General features: G+C 40.7%; 1 protein-coding gene across 2 annotated transcripts in view; it reads left to right on the top strand.

Annotated features, from left to right (window-relative positions):
* The window catches only part of TNNC2 (troponin C2, fast skeletal type), a 66177-nt gene extending 49519 nt beyond the window's left edge, over window positions 1–16658 (top strand). The window contains exons 1-6 of one of the 2 annotated variants that reach the window (XM_082272070.1): window positions 10558–10662; window positions 11111–11165; window positions 13375–13518; window positions 14853–14967; window positions 15096–15232; window positions 16339–16658. In XM_082272070.1, coding sequence (XP_082128196.1) covers window positions 10654–10662; window positions 11111–11165; window positions 13375–13518; window positions 14853–14967; window positions 15096–15232; window positions 16339–16370 — 492 coding nt within the window. In that variant the 5' untranslated portion in view covers window positions 10558–10653 and the 3' untranslated portion in view covers window positions 16371–16658. Of the gene's footprint in view, window positions 1–10557; window positions 10663–11110; window positions 11166–13374; window positions 13519–14852; window positions 14968–15095; window positions 15233–16338 lie in introns of those variants that run through there. The other variant, XM_082272071.1, reaches the window with a different exon arrangement.
* The last annotated feature ends 1444 nt before the right edge of the window (window positions 16659–18102 follow it).

Genomic DNA, 18102 nt, shown 5'->3' with positions numbered 1-18102 from the left:
GACCCTTGACTGACATTTTTGACACTTTTTGGGGTTACCAGTGACATTACTACAGTAATCAGTGCTATACATATGCACTGTTTCTGTAAAAATGACACTGGGAGGGAAGGGGTTAACTTTATTGGAGAGGGAGGGGTTAAGTGTGTCCCTAGGGCCGTGCTTCTAACTGTCATTGGATGTGGCTAGTGGTGTAATAGCACAGATCAACGGTCCTACATAGCAGGACCGAGTGATCTGTGTTTTTAGACAGGGGAGAATGACAGGCGGCTTTGTTTACATGAGCCGCCTGCCTCTCTCCCTCTCTGCCCGACGATCGCGAGTGACCGGTGGACATCGGGTCCGTCGGACACACGTGCCGGCTTCCTCTGGTACGAGCGGGGGCAGGAGCGCGCCTCCGGCGGCGTGCGCTCGCCCCCTATTCGCTCCCAGGCTAGTGACGTACTGGTACGTCACTTTGCCTGGGAGGGGCTGACCGCCGCCGTATATAGTCGAGCGGCGGTCGCTAAGTGGTTAAAGTAAATCTCCGTGCAAAAAAAAAAAAAAGTTTTCCTTTGCAGCGGGGCTGTGCCTGCATTGCAAGGGTTGACTGTGCACTTTTTTTTTCCAGGGGATTGGAGAACAGAGACATACTTACCTGATCCTCAGATCCTCTCTGCACAAGACTGGTCCCTGTGGCTCCTGCCAACTTACGATCTAGCCGTCCTGTGTGGTGAACTGTTCCTGACATCATCAAGCCGATAGATCTGCTCTGGACATGAGGATGTAAGGAAAAGTCCCCCCCTTGGATTGCGGAGGAGTGCCGTTTGCCAGCGGAGCGGAGGATCGGGTGAGTATACAGCTTTCGCCTTTCCCCTGGACAAAACAAGCAGTTTACCCTTGCAGTGCTGGAACAGCTGAACTGCAAGGGGAAACTTTTTTTTTGCTCAGATGTGGGCTTTAAAGCTGAACTCCGGTATAAAGAGATATCGTCTAAATTCAAGAGGTATGTGTATTCTTACTTGAATCTTGCTGTGCTTTGTGTATTTCTTTGAGATTTATGCAGTAATCCAGTGTGAATCTCTGCCTCCGTACAGAAGTCTCCTATGATAAAAACCGCGCAGGTTGTGCAGGGTGACTGATCTTGTCTCCACCCCCTTTTGTAGTTTTCTGCAGGCAGCAAGTAGTAGGTGGGGCTGCTTTGTCCCGCTCGTAGCCCTGCTTTGTGCACAGGCTATGTACAGCACAGTGACAATGTCACTGCTACTTTTACAAGGTAATACCCGGGTTGGCAAAGGCATTTGGTGCACAAGAAGTATATTTATATCCATTATGGCTATCGAGGAGAGTTTTTTGTGCCTGGAATTTAGCTTTAAATTCCCCCGAATATGATTGGATGTTTAAAGTGCACCTCACCTTCAGATCTTGGTGTGGACGGGCTTTGGATTGCTCCTCTCCCTATACAAGTCTATTGGAATGCTAAAGCAGCTTGAAGTAGGTCAAGTGCAGGAAAAATGTACCTTCAATTATTCTAAATGCATGCTGCTTTTTCCATCAAAGACCGCTGATACATGCCCTTAATGAGAAACACAATGTACAGTGTCCTGTGTAAAAGGAACTGTAATAAATATCCCAGCTCAGTGCCCTTTAGACCTATTCACACCAGCCTATGTGGCTTGTTCACATCTATGTGTTGCAGTTTAGTGTGTTTTTAATTCTCACCTTTGACAGCTGCAAAGCACGCATAGCTATCAACGGCCCTTAGAGAAAAACAACTGCCAGCAGTCTCGGTATGTTGGTGGATCCAAAGCATTGCTATGTAATTGTTAAAAAAAACAAAAAAAAAAAAACACCAAAAATCCTAAATCCTATATAAACCCAATCTCTAAAGCCTGGTTCACACCTATTCATTTATTAGTGCATTTTCAGTTTTGCAGAAACACACTACATTCCATTTAACATGGTTTCCTACGAGTCACATTCACATCTGTGCATTTTATGGAAAGGGCCAGGGACTTTTTTCTTGTTTTTGGTTCCATAGACTTCAATAGAACAAAAACGTGGATTGAAAAACGCAAAATGCACCTGGAATATGCAAACTGCAGCTTGCATAGGCATACTTGCCAACTGTCCCGTTTTTGCAGGGACAGTCTCAGCAAATAGGAAGCCTGTCCCCAGAGGCATAACTAGAACACTCAGGGCCCCGGTGCAAGAAACCATGCAGGGCCCCCCGGACACCTGGCCGGGGCCCTTCCCTTCAAGCCTGGAGCTCCTTCCATTGATCCTGGGGCCCTTCACTCTCGTTGCGGGGCCCTTTATTACAGTCCCCCAGGTATACAGTGGAGCTGAACGGGCCCCCTGGAGCATGGGGCCCGGTTGCAATTGCAACCCCTGCAGCCCTTGTAGTTACGCCCCTGCCTGTCCCCGGTAATTTACATTGTCCCGGCAAGCACCTGTTAATCGGGCTGCCCGTAAATACCCGTTATGGGCAGCCGGTGCCTGTAAAAAAAATGGTTGCGGGCCGACATCATAATTGTGCATGCGCCGTTCCAATGCCTGCTGGGCTCCGGAAAGCTCTTACAAGCTCGGCCGGGCGAGCGCATGCGCAGGTACATAATGACGCTGCCTGGCGCCATTAAAACCAAATTATACCAGATAGTATAATTAGGTTTTTTTCGTACTTATTTACACCTTGCACTTTATTTATTTTTCCATATTCCATTTTTTGTATAGTCACACCTGAGCACATTAGACACTTTAGAATTGCAGGGAATTGTGATGAGAATTTTAAACTTTAGGCAGCTGAATGGGAGAATTATTCCAACTCTGCTACTTTGGCCTTAAGTTTGAAATCCTATTTTCAATTCCTTGTAATTCTCTCTCTATTGAGTAGACCCTATAATCTGATTATAAGTAGGCGGAAATTAATTATCCAGAGTGGGCGGAGCTTCACAGAAGTGGGTGTGGTAAGTAATTGATAGCTGTGCTGCAAAGTGTCACTGGAAAAAAAATTTTTAAATGTTGGCAACTATGCAAAGTTGTGAACCAGGCCTAAAACCCCATATAGTGTAATATAATTTTTTTTTTTTTTAGTTATTTATAAATCTACAGCTTTCATTAGGATAGTACTATGTGAACCAGCCAAGAAGGTCCTTCTTCAGGCACTTCCTGTTTTGGCTGACAACCTGCTGGCCATGCCTTACAATTGATGTCCTTTATTGTCACCCTGTCACATGCACATCCTGTGGAGACTTTGGGTGGCCATGCTTGTGCTGAAGGCATGTTCCCTTATTGTCACCATCAGGAAAGTAGCCCTAAGAATTGCCATGCATGTAGACCAGAAGTGGCTGGAAGAGGATGCGGGAGATGCAACAAAGTATGAAAAAAAAGGTGAAAACAGTATTTTCTTAAGGTGGAACTAAAGGCATCAAATTATTTTTTTAAATTTTGGATAGAGTTAAGGAGGGTTATGAGCCCTCTCTCTTTTTTTGCCATCAGTGTCCCATTGGACACTGCAATATAAAGGGAGCCCTTGGGACCCCTTAAGTCACCAGAACTAGTGTCCCCTTTGGACAATTTCCCATCCATTATTTTTCTGGGGACAAGCCAAAATGTGGGATTTATTTTAATTTCACTTTCAATGATAATGGTGAACAGGATAAATAGAGAGGGTGGATCTCCATAACGAGGGGCACGGATAACAATAAAAATCTGACAGGTGATCTAATCCCTCTCTACTCTATCCAAAACTATAAAAATAAGTTTTGCGTTTAGGTATACTTTAAAGAGGTTGTAAACCCATACATTTTTTTTATTTGCAACCTGAAAGAGAAACACATAATGAGCTAGTATGCACAGCATACTAGCTCATTATGAAATACTTACCTTAGAACGAGCCCTCGCCGTGCCGCCCGCTTACCTGTATGACGGGCGACATGTCCAGTCGCCCGTCTTCCGGGATCGCGGCATCCGGCCATCTGATTGGCCGGAGCCGCGGTGACGTCACTCCCGCGCACGTGTGCGGGAGCCGACGGTCACGGCACGGGGCTCTGAAGGAATGGCACCAGCGGCCGTTCCTTCAGAGCGCATGCGCCAGTGACGTCACTGGCTGCATGTAAGGTAAATATCTCCTAAACGGTACATGTTTAGGAGATATTTACAGTACCTATAGGTAAGCCTTATCATAGGCTTACCTATAGGTACAACTTGCAGAGGAGGGTTTACTTCCTCTTTAAAGAAACACTATGGCAGTTGTTTATGATCTACAGTGCTTTAGCAAGCTATATATCATTCAGTTAAAGTGTACATATATTAAAATGCTACAATTTGAAGGGCCCATGCACATCTGTGCAATGGTAAGTTGGGATAGGACACTTTATGCGTGTTAGTGGCGGTTGTAGCGCCTCTATTTTGAATGGCACCCCGAGATTAAGTATTTTTCCCTATTTTACAAGAGCAGGTTAAAAAAAAAAAAAGATTTGCATATATGCAAATACACGCAAACATGCAAATTCATTCTTCATTTTAGCATTTGAATCAGTTTACTCTGATTGCAGATTAAGCAATGACATTAAACTGGCTCAGATGTGTACTGCTAAATCAGGAGTTTGTTATACATTTTGCTAGCCATTGCAGTTTTTAGCACTTTTTTGTAATTAGGGCAAATTGTTACTTATTGCTTTTACACATGAGAGCCACAGCTTTGCTTCTGTAATGTTCACTTTATATACCGCAAACAGCTGTTCATGTGCAGGGAAGTTGGAACAAACTGCAGTTTCCAATGAACATGCGTGTAGGCAGGTTGCCTATTGTGTATTTAATTAGTACCCGGCTGCCCAGGTCAGGGAGAAAAGGTTCATTTTTGCCACCTTTCCTGAGTAGGCTTGCTGGCTTTCCCTGGGGTTCCAGCCTCCCTCCTGTGATATATAAAAGGGAAGAAGTCCGAATTCTTGGGGGGCTCTGAGGAACACTTGGGGAAACGCACGAGGAACCTAAGCTAAAGACTTGCTGAGACCTATGGTCTGCTATGTAATGCTGATTCCCTGTAAGAAATCTGGAACATGGACTTCCCTGTAAGAGCACCGACAAGCCTGGACTTTCCTCTGAGACTCCACCTGTGTAGGTAACCTGGGGCAGCCACAGTTAGGTTTAGTTACGGAAAAGTCATTACTGCATGTTATACATGTTCTGCTAAAAGTTTAGTATAGTAATTTCTGCTGCTCAAGGCCTGGTCTGAAGTTTCTCGAAAGTGGGTGCATGTGGGGTCCTGGCATCTCTCTAAGGAACCAGGATCTGAAATAGCACATTGGGGTCTGTGACATCACTGCAACGTAAGATTAGCCTGTGAGTCTAATGCCCCGTACACACGCATCGATAGTTGGCCGTGAATTTTCGGCCAACATCCGATCGGCCGTTTTTCGGCTTGTTAGTATGATGCTTCCGACAACCGACTCCGACTTTTCGGCCGAAAAAAATCTGGTGTGCAGGCTATAAAATTTTTGTTGGCCGTCACCACAACGGCCGATTTTCCGTCAGTCAGTACAGACAAAAATCTGATGAGCAAGACTGGGCATGCTCAGAGATGAAAAAACACACCGAAAGTAAACCATCACATGACATCACTTCTGAAGTAGATTTTTGTTGGCCAAGAAAATTTGTGTGCAATCTAGAGCACATTTCAACCTACACAACAACACTGGACAAAAGTCGGCCGATCGGTCGGCCGATAATCATTGCGTGTGTACGAGGCATAAGAGGAGAAGAAGTTGTCGTGGGTAACCACAGAAGGAAACAGCAACCAATCGTTGGAGTGGTACCTGGTAAGGTGACGGGTTCTCCGGTAAGGAGGGGATTCGATGCTCCCACCCCCTCCCTAGCTGTCTGTCTCCACCGGTCACCAGGAGAGGACTAGCTTTACGGAGATCTATGGCCTGGTCACTAGGTATGTGAGGCAAGATTTAAGTGAGAGCACGCATGAGGTCAACGCTAAGTGCTCCGCGGGACCCCATTCTGTTACTGGGAGTAAGGTAGCAGAAGTACGCTGACTGGTGGAGTGGGCATAGGCACTGCATACCCCCCCTATTGCAACACATACATCTGTACAAGTGTGTAAGACAAGACTACACATAAGTGGCTCTTCTCTAAAGTGGGGGACTGCCTTAATGTTTGATTCTTCATATGACTGTGTCCCCCTCCTGGTCCCAGGCATTGGTGAGCACACCTCCAGGCAAGGTTTTACCCCTCTGCTAGTATGTATGACTCAGGAAACTATCTGGCATAGCCCAAAGAACCCTCCCCGGGGGGGGGGGGGGGGTAGTCCTTCCATGTGTCCCAGAACTTGGCACCCAAAGAGTTAACAAGAAGCATGGAGAAAAGGTCCATCATCACCCATTTATTGAAAAAACTCGATTGACTTGTGTCTTTTTTCAACCAGACTAACTATGTAACTTGCCTACTAACCCTTACATACACTTCACAAACATATCTAATGTCAAATTAGATAGGAATGGTTAATATGGTTAAAGCGGAGTTCCAGCCATTTACTCACCTGTCCAACGGTCCAGCGATGCGGCCGCCAGAAGCCTCGATCCTCTCCCTCGGCGCCGGCATCACTGCTGTGGGCACCCGGCTGTTACAGTTTGCGGCTTCACAGCCGGGTACCCACTGCGCATGCGCGAGTCGCGCTGCGCGCCGTGATTGGCCGGCAATCTTCTGGGACCTCTGACGTGTCCCAGAAGATTGCAGGGAGGGAGGGGGAGAGGAGAACTTCCGCTCAGGGCGCCGCGGCGCTCCGAGCGGAAGTGGGAGCGGGTACCTGTCAAAACTAGGTACCCGTTCCCTCCCCCAAAAAATGACATGCCAAATGTGGCATGTCGGGGGGTCAGGACTCCCTAAAGCGGAAGTTCCACTTTTGGGTGGAACTCCGCTTTAAAACCCTGATTAGTTGACTGTGGTCTTCATTAGGGAGATTTCCCTTCTTGTGCTGTCCTGGAGACACAACAGGAAGTACAATGAAATCTCTCCAAAATGAGGGGAGATCCCCTCTTAGACATTTGGTGCTTGAACAGGTAACTCAATTGAAAGACCATCCTCAAAATGATACTAAACATATAATGTTTAATTGCCATCATCCCTTCTATTTATGTATAAAGATTATGCCACTGTATTTATTTAATATTAAAAATCAGTGCCTTATTTAATCATTGCTGTTTAAAGGTCACATGACATTTCCCAGGTCTTTCCTGTCCTCAGGGAAAGTTCTGAGGGAAGAGTTTATAGTATTGTGCTGATGTATGGATCTGTGTCTGTACAGCATTGATTGGTGGTGTGCTGGTCACATGACATTAAAACATTTTCAGAATAGAGAAATAAAGCAGTTGTAAGGCCCACTTTGTTATTTTTACCTATAGGTAAGCCTATAATAGGGCTTACCTGTAGGTAAAATTAATATCTGCTGACGTCAGTGACGTATGCTCTGAAGGTCCGGCATGCCGGAATGAAGAAACTTGCAAAGCTGTGCTGTGAATAGACAAGCTCTCTGCTAATCTATCTCAAAGTCCCTTCCCCGACACAAATTTTCAGCTTCTTTTATCTCATGTGTCGGAGAACTTGTCAGAAGTTATCATGCTGAAAACATAGGAAAGGAGCAACAGAAAGAGACAGGACTTTGGGCTTTGGAGAGAGATAGGTAAACACTACAGATATATGTGGTCAAATTTAATGAATGGGGTTTACATTAAGTATACAGTTTTTCAATATAACCTCAGTTATTAATACAAACTATAGAATGTTAGTTTAATAGTGTATCCATCCTGCTCTGGGAATTAGGTAGCCATCTACCTAATTCCCAGAGCAGGTTATTATTGTTGTCTGATGACTCATTGGAGAGATTTTATTTTTATTTTCTATTGTGGTGACAACATTATCATCAGACCAAAAATTAAAGAAAATCTACAGCAGCAAAAAAAAAAATCCTACAGGGGTTCTAATCTTCCCACACTCTGCAAAAAAAATATCTTTATTGCTGTCTGTGTCCCTGTTGTAGAATTCTCCTAACATTTTGTCATGGTTACCAGGACAAAAGGGGCTGAAACACATTCTTTTTACTGTGTAGAGGTAAACCATGTTATGGCCATTAGTGCATAGCGGTGCCATTCATTTTGAATGGCACCCAGACGCACCAAAGCAGTGCAGCTCCAATGCACAGTAATGAACTACCATGCGTTGTAGTGTGCTGCGTTGCTATGAATGGTGTATGTCCTTTTTATGGCGGTGCATTGCCAGCCCATTCATTTGAATAGACAGCCTCAATGCAAAATGAGAAAAAAAAAGGAAACGCAAGGCACCAGAATGTCCAGGTCTGAATAGGCCCGAAGAGAGGAGAAATCTCCCCAATAAAGTCTTGGACAGCAGTAAAAATCTATGAAACTAAAAAAGCCCCTCCAGGTGAGTGAGTGTCTAAGCACACTAGTCAGGTGCTAAGCTCAGCTCACATTCTGTGTAACATAAGGAAATTATTCCGTACTTCCAATAATCTTTTTATTGAAGCAAAGTGCTTGACACTAATGGAGCAGGGGACAAAGAGGTAGACGCGTTTCGAGTAAATGTTAGCGCTTAGTCATTACCTATTGGAACTAGTCACCACAATCACTTATATACTACTCTAATGTGTCATCATTAGATTACAGGGGAACTAACTAATTGAAAACAGTACTCAGCTGGTACCACAAAGCAAACCCGGCTGCAGTACGCGGTACATACACTCAAACCTTATGTGACGAGATTGATCCAGATCCACTGCCAGAAAGAATCTGATACACCAATTGAACTCGGATCAAACTTGACACATCATCCAAAATCATTGTAGAGTAGCAATAATGAATTAAAAATAATAGGAAAATATATATATATATATATATATATATAAATACACACAACGCAATCAAGTTGATGTTAAGAACAAATTATTTTAAAAGCAAAGTGTTAGAACATCATGAGGACCAATACTGAAATATTCTCAAAATAAATATTATATATATATATATATATATATATATATATATATATATATATATATGGTTATAGCCTCTAATGAACGTTATTGGCTCTATAGACCTGCAGGAGATCCATTAAGACACAGGTGCACTTACTGCAGGAGATGCACTAAAGTAAGACTGCAAATAAAATCTATTAAACAAAAAACAAAAAAACACTGAAGTAGGTACTAATATACTGCAGATGACTAGCTGAGGAAAAAAAAAAGTACCTACCTTAGTGGTTTTTTTTTTTTAGATTTTTTGCAGCCTTCCATTAGCGCATCTCCTGCAACCTATTAATGCATGTTTCCCTTCCTGTGTCTGTCTCAATGGATCTCCTGCAGCTCTATATAGCCAGTGACGTTCACCCAAGGCTATATATATATATATATATATATTTTTTTTTTTTTTTTTTTGAGAATATGTATTGGTCCTTATGATTTTCTAACACTTTGCTTTTAAAATCATTTGCTTTTAACATCAACTTGATTGTGTACATATATATATATATATATATATATATATATATATATATATATATATATGTATATATATATATATATATATATATGTTTTTTTCTATTATTTTGAATACGTTGTTGCTACTCTACAATGATTTTGAATGATGTGTCGAGTTTGATCCGAGTTCAATTGGTGTATCAGATTCTTTCTAGCAGTGGATCTGGACTGAACTCTACACATACGGTTTTAGTGTATGTACCGAGTACTGCAGCCGGGTTTGCTTTGTGGTACCAGCTGAGTACTGTTTTTATATGCTTAGTTCCCCTGTAACCTAATGATGACACATTAGAGCAGTATATAGGTGATTGTGGTGACTAGTTCCAATAGGTAACGACTAAGCGCTAACATTTGCGCAAAACGCGTCTACCTCTTTGTCCCCTGCTCCATCAGTGTCAACCAATGGTCATATGAAGCTATAATAAAAAAAAGAATTTTGGAAGCAGTAAAAATCTAACAGAGGTTCTAATCATTTCCCACTATTTCCAAAACTGCAATAAAGCATCTGGCTGAAGATACATTTGAATGATTCAACAGATAAAAGGGTCAAACTGCAGAATCCTAGGATCTTATATGTGTATTTGTATGACACAGTTTCTTACAGTAATACGTCTTAGGGTATATAAGGTTTCACTTTACCCGCCAAGATTTGTGCATACTAAAAGTAATATATTCTGCAATCCTAATAGCCTGTTACCGTTCTTGGTGCCAGATACTTAGATATTTGTAAGACATATTTCTTGAATGTTTTACTTATAAGTCGAATGTAGGGATGAAGAAGAAAGTGGGCAAAATGAAGGGCCATAGAAAATGATGCAGACAGAAGCTAAAGTAAAGCATAATGGACACTCAGGATTCAGCCTATTTCAGGGAAACTTGCTCTGTCTGCAGAGAGTATATTTAGTAATTTGGCAGCTTCAGTTCATCTCCATCTCTGCCAGCCTTAGGGGGTTCATATGTGAGGAGGTAACCCAATCCCCCTCTGAGCTCCACTCCCTATAAGGAGCCTTGAAGTGTCTGCTAATTATACCAGCTCTTATCTTTTGGACACCTGCAGCAACCTCTTGGGGTTCAGTCATCCGTGGACATAGTGCTGTGACGAAGCTCTGTGTCCCCAAGCACCATGGCGCAGGTCAGTCTGCGTTATAGAGGCATCTGTACCAATACCTCCTTATCCTCCATTCAGCCAATCTTCTGTTTTGTTGTGCCCTGCAATTTTTCCCTTTTTTCTTTTCTTTTTTTTTTTTTTTTTTGCTGGTTATTTTTAATGAAAGTTTGCTCCTGTCTGGGGTAATGGGGCTTTTTGGAATTCCTCAGATCAGATCCCACAGAAGACGTTATTTGTGCTCCCAGCTCTTGTGGATACTCTTTATCACTTGAAGCCCCTGATGATTTTGCTTTGCTGGTTGAAGGAATATCCAGGGCTGTTTGCTCTGCACAAAGCAGCACTTGTAGGCCTGGCTCTTGGCTTATTTTGAAAGCATGGCTAAAAAAGTGGAGTAGTGTATTAAGGGTTAGGTCTTTTCTTAAGATGAGTTAATGGATGATGGATCAATAATGAGCATATCTTTGGTTTGCAGCCTACAGACCAGCAAATGGACGCGAGGTCCTTCCTCAGCGAGGAAATGATCGCGGGTAAGTCCCTTGTACATGATGCTTTGTAATATTTGTAATATTTGGTGGAGCCTAGATCAGTGGTGTCCAACCTTTTCTTAGCTTGGGATCAAACAATCAATTTGACATCTCCCTTGAAAAAGACAATTTCAAGGGCCTGTCTTTCTGTCATTTATGAGACTTTAAACATAAATTCCTAATCTTCATTTGTTGCTGCTACTTATATTTTGCATACATTTGGTGTGTTAAGCTGGCTATACATTATACAATTTTCCTATTCAATTTCTTTTAAATTTACTTTCAACTGTGTAGTAGAAGGGCCTGTCTGACTGCATACAAATATGAAGTGATTAGGTTTGACCTCATACTATATAGTTTTGGTAAATCTAAGGGAACATTGTATAATGTATGGCCAGCCTTATGGGCCATACACACTTTACAATTGGCTTTAGATTTTTTCCTTTAGATTTATCAAATCTATATAATATGAGGTCAAATCTAAACACTTTCAATTTGTATGCAATCAGACAGGCCCTTGCACTACAAAGTTGAAGGTAAATCTAAAGGAAATCTAACAACAAAAGTTGTATAGTGTGTATCCAGCTTTAGACAGTGTTTACCATAATGTGCATCTGATTTAAATGTGTGATAAAGGCATGTACACCTAAGTTGTCTCTTAGAGTCAGTTCATAAGGCGACACGACTCCTTACTACTTCGGGGGCGACTTGTGCATTACCATGCACCACGACTTCAGAGCGACTTGCAGGGACTTCACATAATGGAAGTCTATGCAAGTCGCTCAGAGGTCGCCCCGAAGTAGTACAGGACCCTTTTTCTAAGTCGGAGAGACTTGTGTCGCTCCTATTAGAACGGGTCCTGTAGTGGTCAATGGACCGCGAGGGAGCGCGACTTGTCAGGCTGACAAGTCGCCTGACAAGTCGCGCTAGTGTAGACCGACTATCTCCGCAAATTATTTGGATTGTTATGTAATGGGATTATTAGTAAAAGAAAAATCAATCTCAGAGGAAAAAATATACTAGTGTTAAAAAAGGCTTAATAAACTTAGGATCTTTGTAGTAGTGTGCAGCATTTCATGCCAAGAACTAATATTTAAGCAGTTTACAGTGGCAGACTAATAGATAGCTGCTTTCTAATTAGTTGTATGAGGTCTTATTCACCATGGCTGTTTATGAAGTAAGTCCACAAGTGTCTAGATTTTAGATCTCTACTATAAAAGTAGCATCTAATAGAGTAATGAGTGATAACCAATATTTTGGAGATCTCAAATTGGGCTCCCAGGATATTATTTTTCTTATCAGTTAAATTAACGTTGTCTTTAATATAGTGAGGCTAACACCAGCAGCCTTAGCAATAATGGCCAGTAGTATGTACAATATGATACTATTGCAGGTTTCACCATAATACATCAATATATCTATAATAAATGAAAGCGGAAAATTTAGCTTAAAGGCTTTACAAGTTAAATAAAAGGGCCATATATGGCTAAGCACCGCTGACCTAAAATGTATTTATACTCTGGGTAGCATCACCAAAATTAGGTAACCTGTCATACGTAAAATACAGGGGTTGCCATTGCTGACCTCGCTTTCTAAAATGGCTAGTTGCATGTCTGCCATGTTGGTCCCCTGGCTTCTATGCTGTATGACTTATCAACATAGAACAAGTATACAAGATTAGGTGTTATGACTCCTCTAACTGCCCATGTTTTCCAGGTCAGTGACTCAAAAGGTTTTGGTGACAGGGAAAGCCAGTCTATTATAATTTTAAAGAAAGACTTCTAGTCATTTCATTAGAAAGTCAGAAATGGATGCCCCTACTGTCTTCTTGAGACCCATTTCCTTTAAATGTCTATTGATATATACATGCAAATGGGCAAAGAACACTACAAAATAGAGAAATGATCATTTGGAGAGATAAATAGGGGCAATAAAGTGTAGGTTGTAAGGAAAGAAATTCACAGTCATGTTCAGATTTTAGAGGAATATTGATAGAATGAGAAGCAAATTTTTAAACAGCATAGAAAAGCGTAATGCATTGGCAAGATTCATTATGATGGAAGTAAAAACATAGCACAACATTTTAGGAAACAGAGATTGATTTATGTGAAGTGATCATTAAATGAGTAAATTAGCAAAGAAGAGCAAGTGGGGAGTACCTTTTACCATTGTCATAGCTATAAAGTGAAAATCTTTTCTTTTCTCTGTTAAGAGTTCAAGGCCGCCTTTGACATGTTTGACACTGATGGTGGCGGTGACATCAGCACCAAGGAGTTGGGTACTGTCATGAGGATGCTTGGGCAGACCCCAACCAAAGAAGAGTTGGATGCAATCATTGAGGAGGTAGATGAAGATGGTGAGTTTAGGATGAAACATTGATGGCCTTGTACATAAACTTGACTACATGATGGCCAGAATTTTGGAAAAACTTGCTATACATACTTGCAGCAAATTTGAATAAACAGAACACTGGCACACTAGCCAGTTTTTTTGAGTTACTTGGATGACAACATTTACAAGAAGACAAGGAAATCATAGCCTCTCTCCTATTATTTTGGTTTTTGATATCTAAATATTAAATATAACTTTGCCCCTACAAAAGTAAATAAGGTCTAAGGCCGGGTTCACACATATGTGGCCGTGGGTTCATACATGGGGTCTGGTGCGTCACCTGTTCAAGTGCGAAATCATGTCCAAGTTTTTACCTGAATTCGCACCTGAATCTGACCCAAAGACGCACAGGACCCTTTTTGAATGTGGACCACAGCCGCCCCAGACCCGTGTTAACAGTCTCCATTGAGAGCCGGGCACACAGGCCTAGTCATGCAAATTGGATGCAGGGAAACCTGTGTGAACCCAGCCTAAAAGTAGCCATGTACATAAGATTAGTATTACTCAATTGAGCTCTTTGGCTAGCTCAATGTACAACTGTTATTATCAGTGATTTCAGAAGACACCCCCAGGTAGTCTTCAAATAGCCAATCAACTGGTTTAAATTTATATGGGAAATGTTTATCACTTCAGCCAAGATAAGGCCACTGTTTAGGTCTCTGCTTGGACTCCTCCCTTTCACCACATGCATAGCCTAGTTATACAATGATGATCAGAATAAAAAAAATAGTCATGACAAATATGATCTGGATAAATGACAAAAAATTCCCCAATGTCCAACCCCACGGTGATACAACACAATAACACTCAGCCTTTTCCATTCAGATGCAGTGTTGCTCAAACACATGTGTTTGAAGGCAAAACACAACATTTGTCAAGAAAAGGTCATCTTTGACCTGCTTTGCCTGCAAACAAAACACATATCAATAGAACCTGCTGCATCCAAAGAAACTCTGCAAAGCAGGTCAAATGGAGCCTCTGCATTGTCATCTACACTACTGTATTGTAGTCAATGACAATCTGCTGACCTTCATTTGATGAGTGTTTATACAAGCCCTTAAAGTCCTGATATGCTACAATAACCATACTTTGTACGGTCACCTTAAAAGATGGCACTCATAATTGATTACTGTATAGTTGCGTACAGTACAGTATGTCACAAATACTGTATGTCACAGACAAAACCTGTGGCATTTTAGAACTTAATGGTCCCCTGTTTCTTTGAGCCGTATACTACACGTGTGAAGATGTACTGGTTACTGAGCCAAGATATGAGGTAATACCCATGATATCTTGCAGGCAGCGGTACCATCGACTTTGAAGAGTTCTTGGTCATGATGGTGCGCCAGATGAAAGAGGATGCGCAAGGAAAAAGTGAAGAGGAATTGGCTGAATGCTTCCGCATCTTTGACAAGTAAGTGCTGGCTTCACTTCATATTCAGTAACCCTTCTCTTGGTTAGATGCAGATACTTGTGTCCGTATACATGGCTGTTGTAGCATTCCTGCTCCCTGGCTAAGAATGTCTGTCCTTTTTTAATCAGGAATGCTGATGGATACATTGACAGTGAAGAGTTGGGAGAGATCCTGCGCTCTTCAGGGGAAAGCATTACAGATGAAGAGATTGAAGAGCTCATGAAGGATGGAGACAAAAACAATGATGGAAAGATTGACTTTGATGGTGAGTCCCATGTATCTATATGTCACCCCACAAGATGCACAGATACAACATCCTGATTATTGAGATAATACGATATTGGCTTTGTTCCACAATGAAACCTGGCACTCATATGCAGGGGCATCGCATATTTGTGACTATTTGCCTTTTATAGTAACACTGCTAGTCCATAAACAAGTTAGGTGAAAGAACTTCAGGCCTCATGTATAAAAGTTTACCAGGCTGCAATTATGAAAGAAGAATCTCAAGGACAAATGGAATGCTGAAGATCATTTTATTAATATTGTACAGTGGTGGTAAAATTAAGCTATATCCCTTTCCATTCGGCTCTGCGCTGTCTTTTGCTGTGTTAAAGCTGGTGCAAGGTCAAATTTGTACACACATCCTGGAATAATGTATGAATGATCAATCATGCTCAGACAGACAGTTAATATATATGCCAGTTTGTTTAATTTGAGATAAGTTTTAGTCTCCATTATCTACAACTAATCATACAATGTACAATCTAACTGTACAATATCTTTAGATATGCAACCAACTATGAAATATAAGGGCCCGCACAATGGATAAACTGAACTGATTGTTTAGATTTATCCTCATAGTACATAGTTTTGTTAAATATAAAAAAATATAAAAAAAAAATATAAAAAAATACACTTATATAAAAAAAAAAAAATGTGCAGAGATTGTACAATTGTATTACACATCTTACATTGTCTAAAAATGTTCTTAGTATTGCAGTTTAAAAGTAGAAGTTGGTGAAAAAAATACATGACCAGTTCCAAGTTCTGCAGTTTATGAGATCACATGACTGATTTGAGATTGGAAAGATTATACGGCCTATTGAAAATATTGCAAAATCTGTTCCATTGGTTGATTTTGTACATCCTCTAACTGCAACAGATTTCAGTTAATAGTGGTGAAAATAAAGATAAATAGTGACTAGTTTTGCATGTTACATCGGCAAATGTGCCCTTAAAAATAAAAATAGACAAGTGCTGTTACAGCACAAGCTTTTCACTTATCAGACAAGAGTTGCAAAGTAATTATCTTATGTTTCCCTAATTAATATTACACATTCTATAACATTTTTGCTTCTTTCCCCACAGAGTTCCTCAAGATGATGGAAGGTGTACAATAAGCTGTAGGACATTCCTCCGGAGCGTTGTAACGCCAGCCTGTACATTACATTGCGTCTTACACCTTCTGCTGGATGGAGTAATCCCCCCTGCTCTGTCTTGCACCTCCCAGAATCCTCTCTGCCTCTTCTCTACTCTACAAGCACTACCAACACCTTTCTGCCTGCGGAGATTTCATCTCTTCTTTCCATGTTCACACCCAGATGCTCTGCTCTCTATTCTTTATTTCTTCAACTTTCAGATGTTATTTATAAAACTGAAAAGATCATTAAAAATCTTAGTGAACCTTTCCAGCTCTGAGATCCATGAGATTGAAAGAATGTTGTGGAATGTGGAATGACGCATTACTGCCTCCTCTGGCAATAACAGGCATTACATGCTCATATCTTTTTTTTGAATGAATATTTATAAAAAAAAAAATGCAAACGATTTGTGTGTTATTGGCTAAAACTGAACTACAGTGTGCACTTAATGTTACCCACACCTTTAATGAAAAATGTAAAAAAATTTGTAACCATTCAGAGGCTATTAGAAGACTGTATTATGAGGGAATTGTGTCAATGAGCATGCATTGTGCCAGTAAATGGGCTGGCCATACTCCTTTGGCTACTATATATATATATATATATATATATATATATATATATATATATATATATACACACACAAATATATATATATATATATATATATATATATACATATATATCTCATGTACATACATGTACATATATTTATGTATATATTTCAATGAACAATGCAACTGTGACACATCTATAGCCTACGGTCGGTGTAACAAAGGTTTACTTATAGCTGTAACTATTTGGGGATTTATTTATAAATTCACCCAAGTTTTATACAACTTTCTTACAAGATTTACATATTATTTGAATATTATGTAAAAAATGGATGAATCTTGGGTGAAAGTTGTATAAAACTTGGGTGAAAACATTGAGTTTAATAATAAGATCAATGGTGATTTTACATAAGTTATAGACTCAAAGTATATAAAAAAAGACAACACAATATTGCAGACACTATACAGTAAATATATATCAAGATGCTTCTTCAAGTTGATGCATGTATAATATATCATGAATAGAGCGAAGCACTATGGAACATAAGGGTTTCATCCATAGTCACTGCTTAATAGAACAGCCTCTTGAAAAATATGTCTGAAAATTTTATGCTGAGGATTTGAGATAAGAAGAAGAGAAAGAAGCTTAGTTTCTTTCATCTTAAAGCTAAAAAAAGATGGTTTAAAAAAGATTATTTCAACTTCAAGGTAAGACTGTTATCTGGAATTACCAGGCAGACAGTTTTATGATGAACATTGATAACTCATTTACTCAGCAGGTTTTCCATTTTACCTATAAAGCTCCACTTCTAGGTATTATCCACTGGAGGTTTAAACAGCCCGAGTCCCTGTTGCAGATCTAGTAGTTTGGACAGCGTTTCCTATCGGCGGTTGGTCTCCTGTAGATACACAAGTGCATTGGGCACCAGGGACCCCATACCATCTGTACAGCATGGTGTGCTAACTCACTCATTTATTCATCCGGTCTTCATCCAACTCATATTCACACTATTTATATGATCTGTGCAGTTACCAAATTCTTCAAGTTTGTGTATGCGTGAAAAATTGGAATTATAATATTTAATGAGGGCAGTACATATTAGGTTGAATTTATTACTGTCAGGCCAAACATTTTATATAGGTAAAATGCCATACAA

This window comes from Pelophylax lessonae (genome assembly GCF_965119305.1).
Source record: "Pelophylax lessonae genome assembly, chromosome: 11".
NCBI lineage: Eukaryota > Metazoa > Chordata > Amphibia > Anura > Ranidae > Pelophylax > Pelophylax lessonae.
This window is presented reverse-complemented; position numbering and strand designations above follow the sequence as displayed.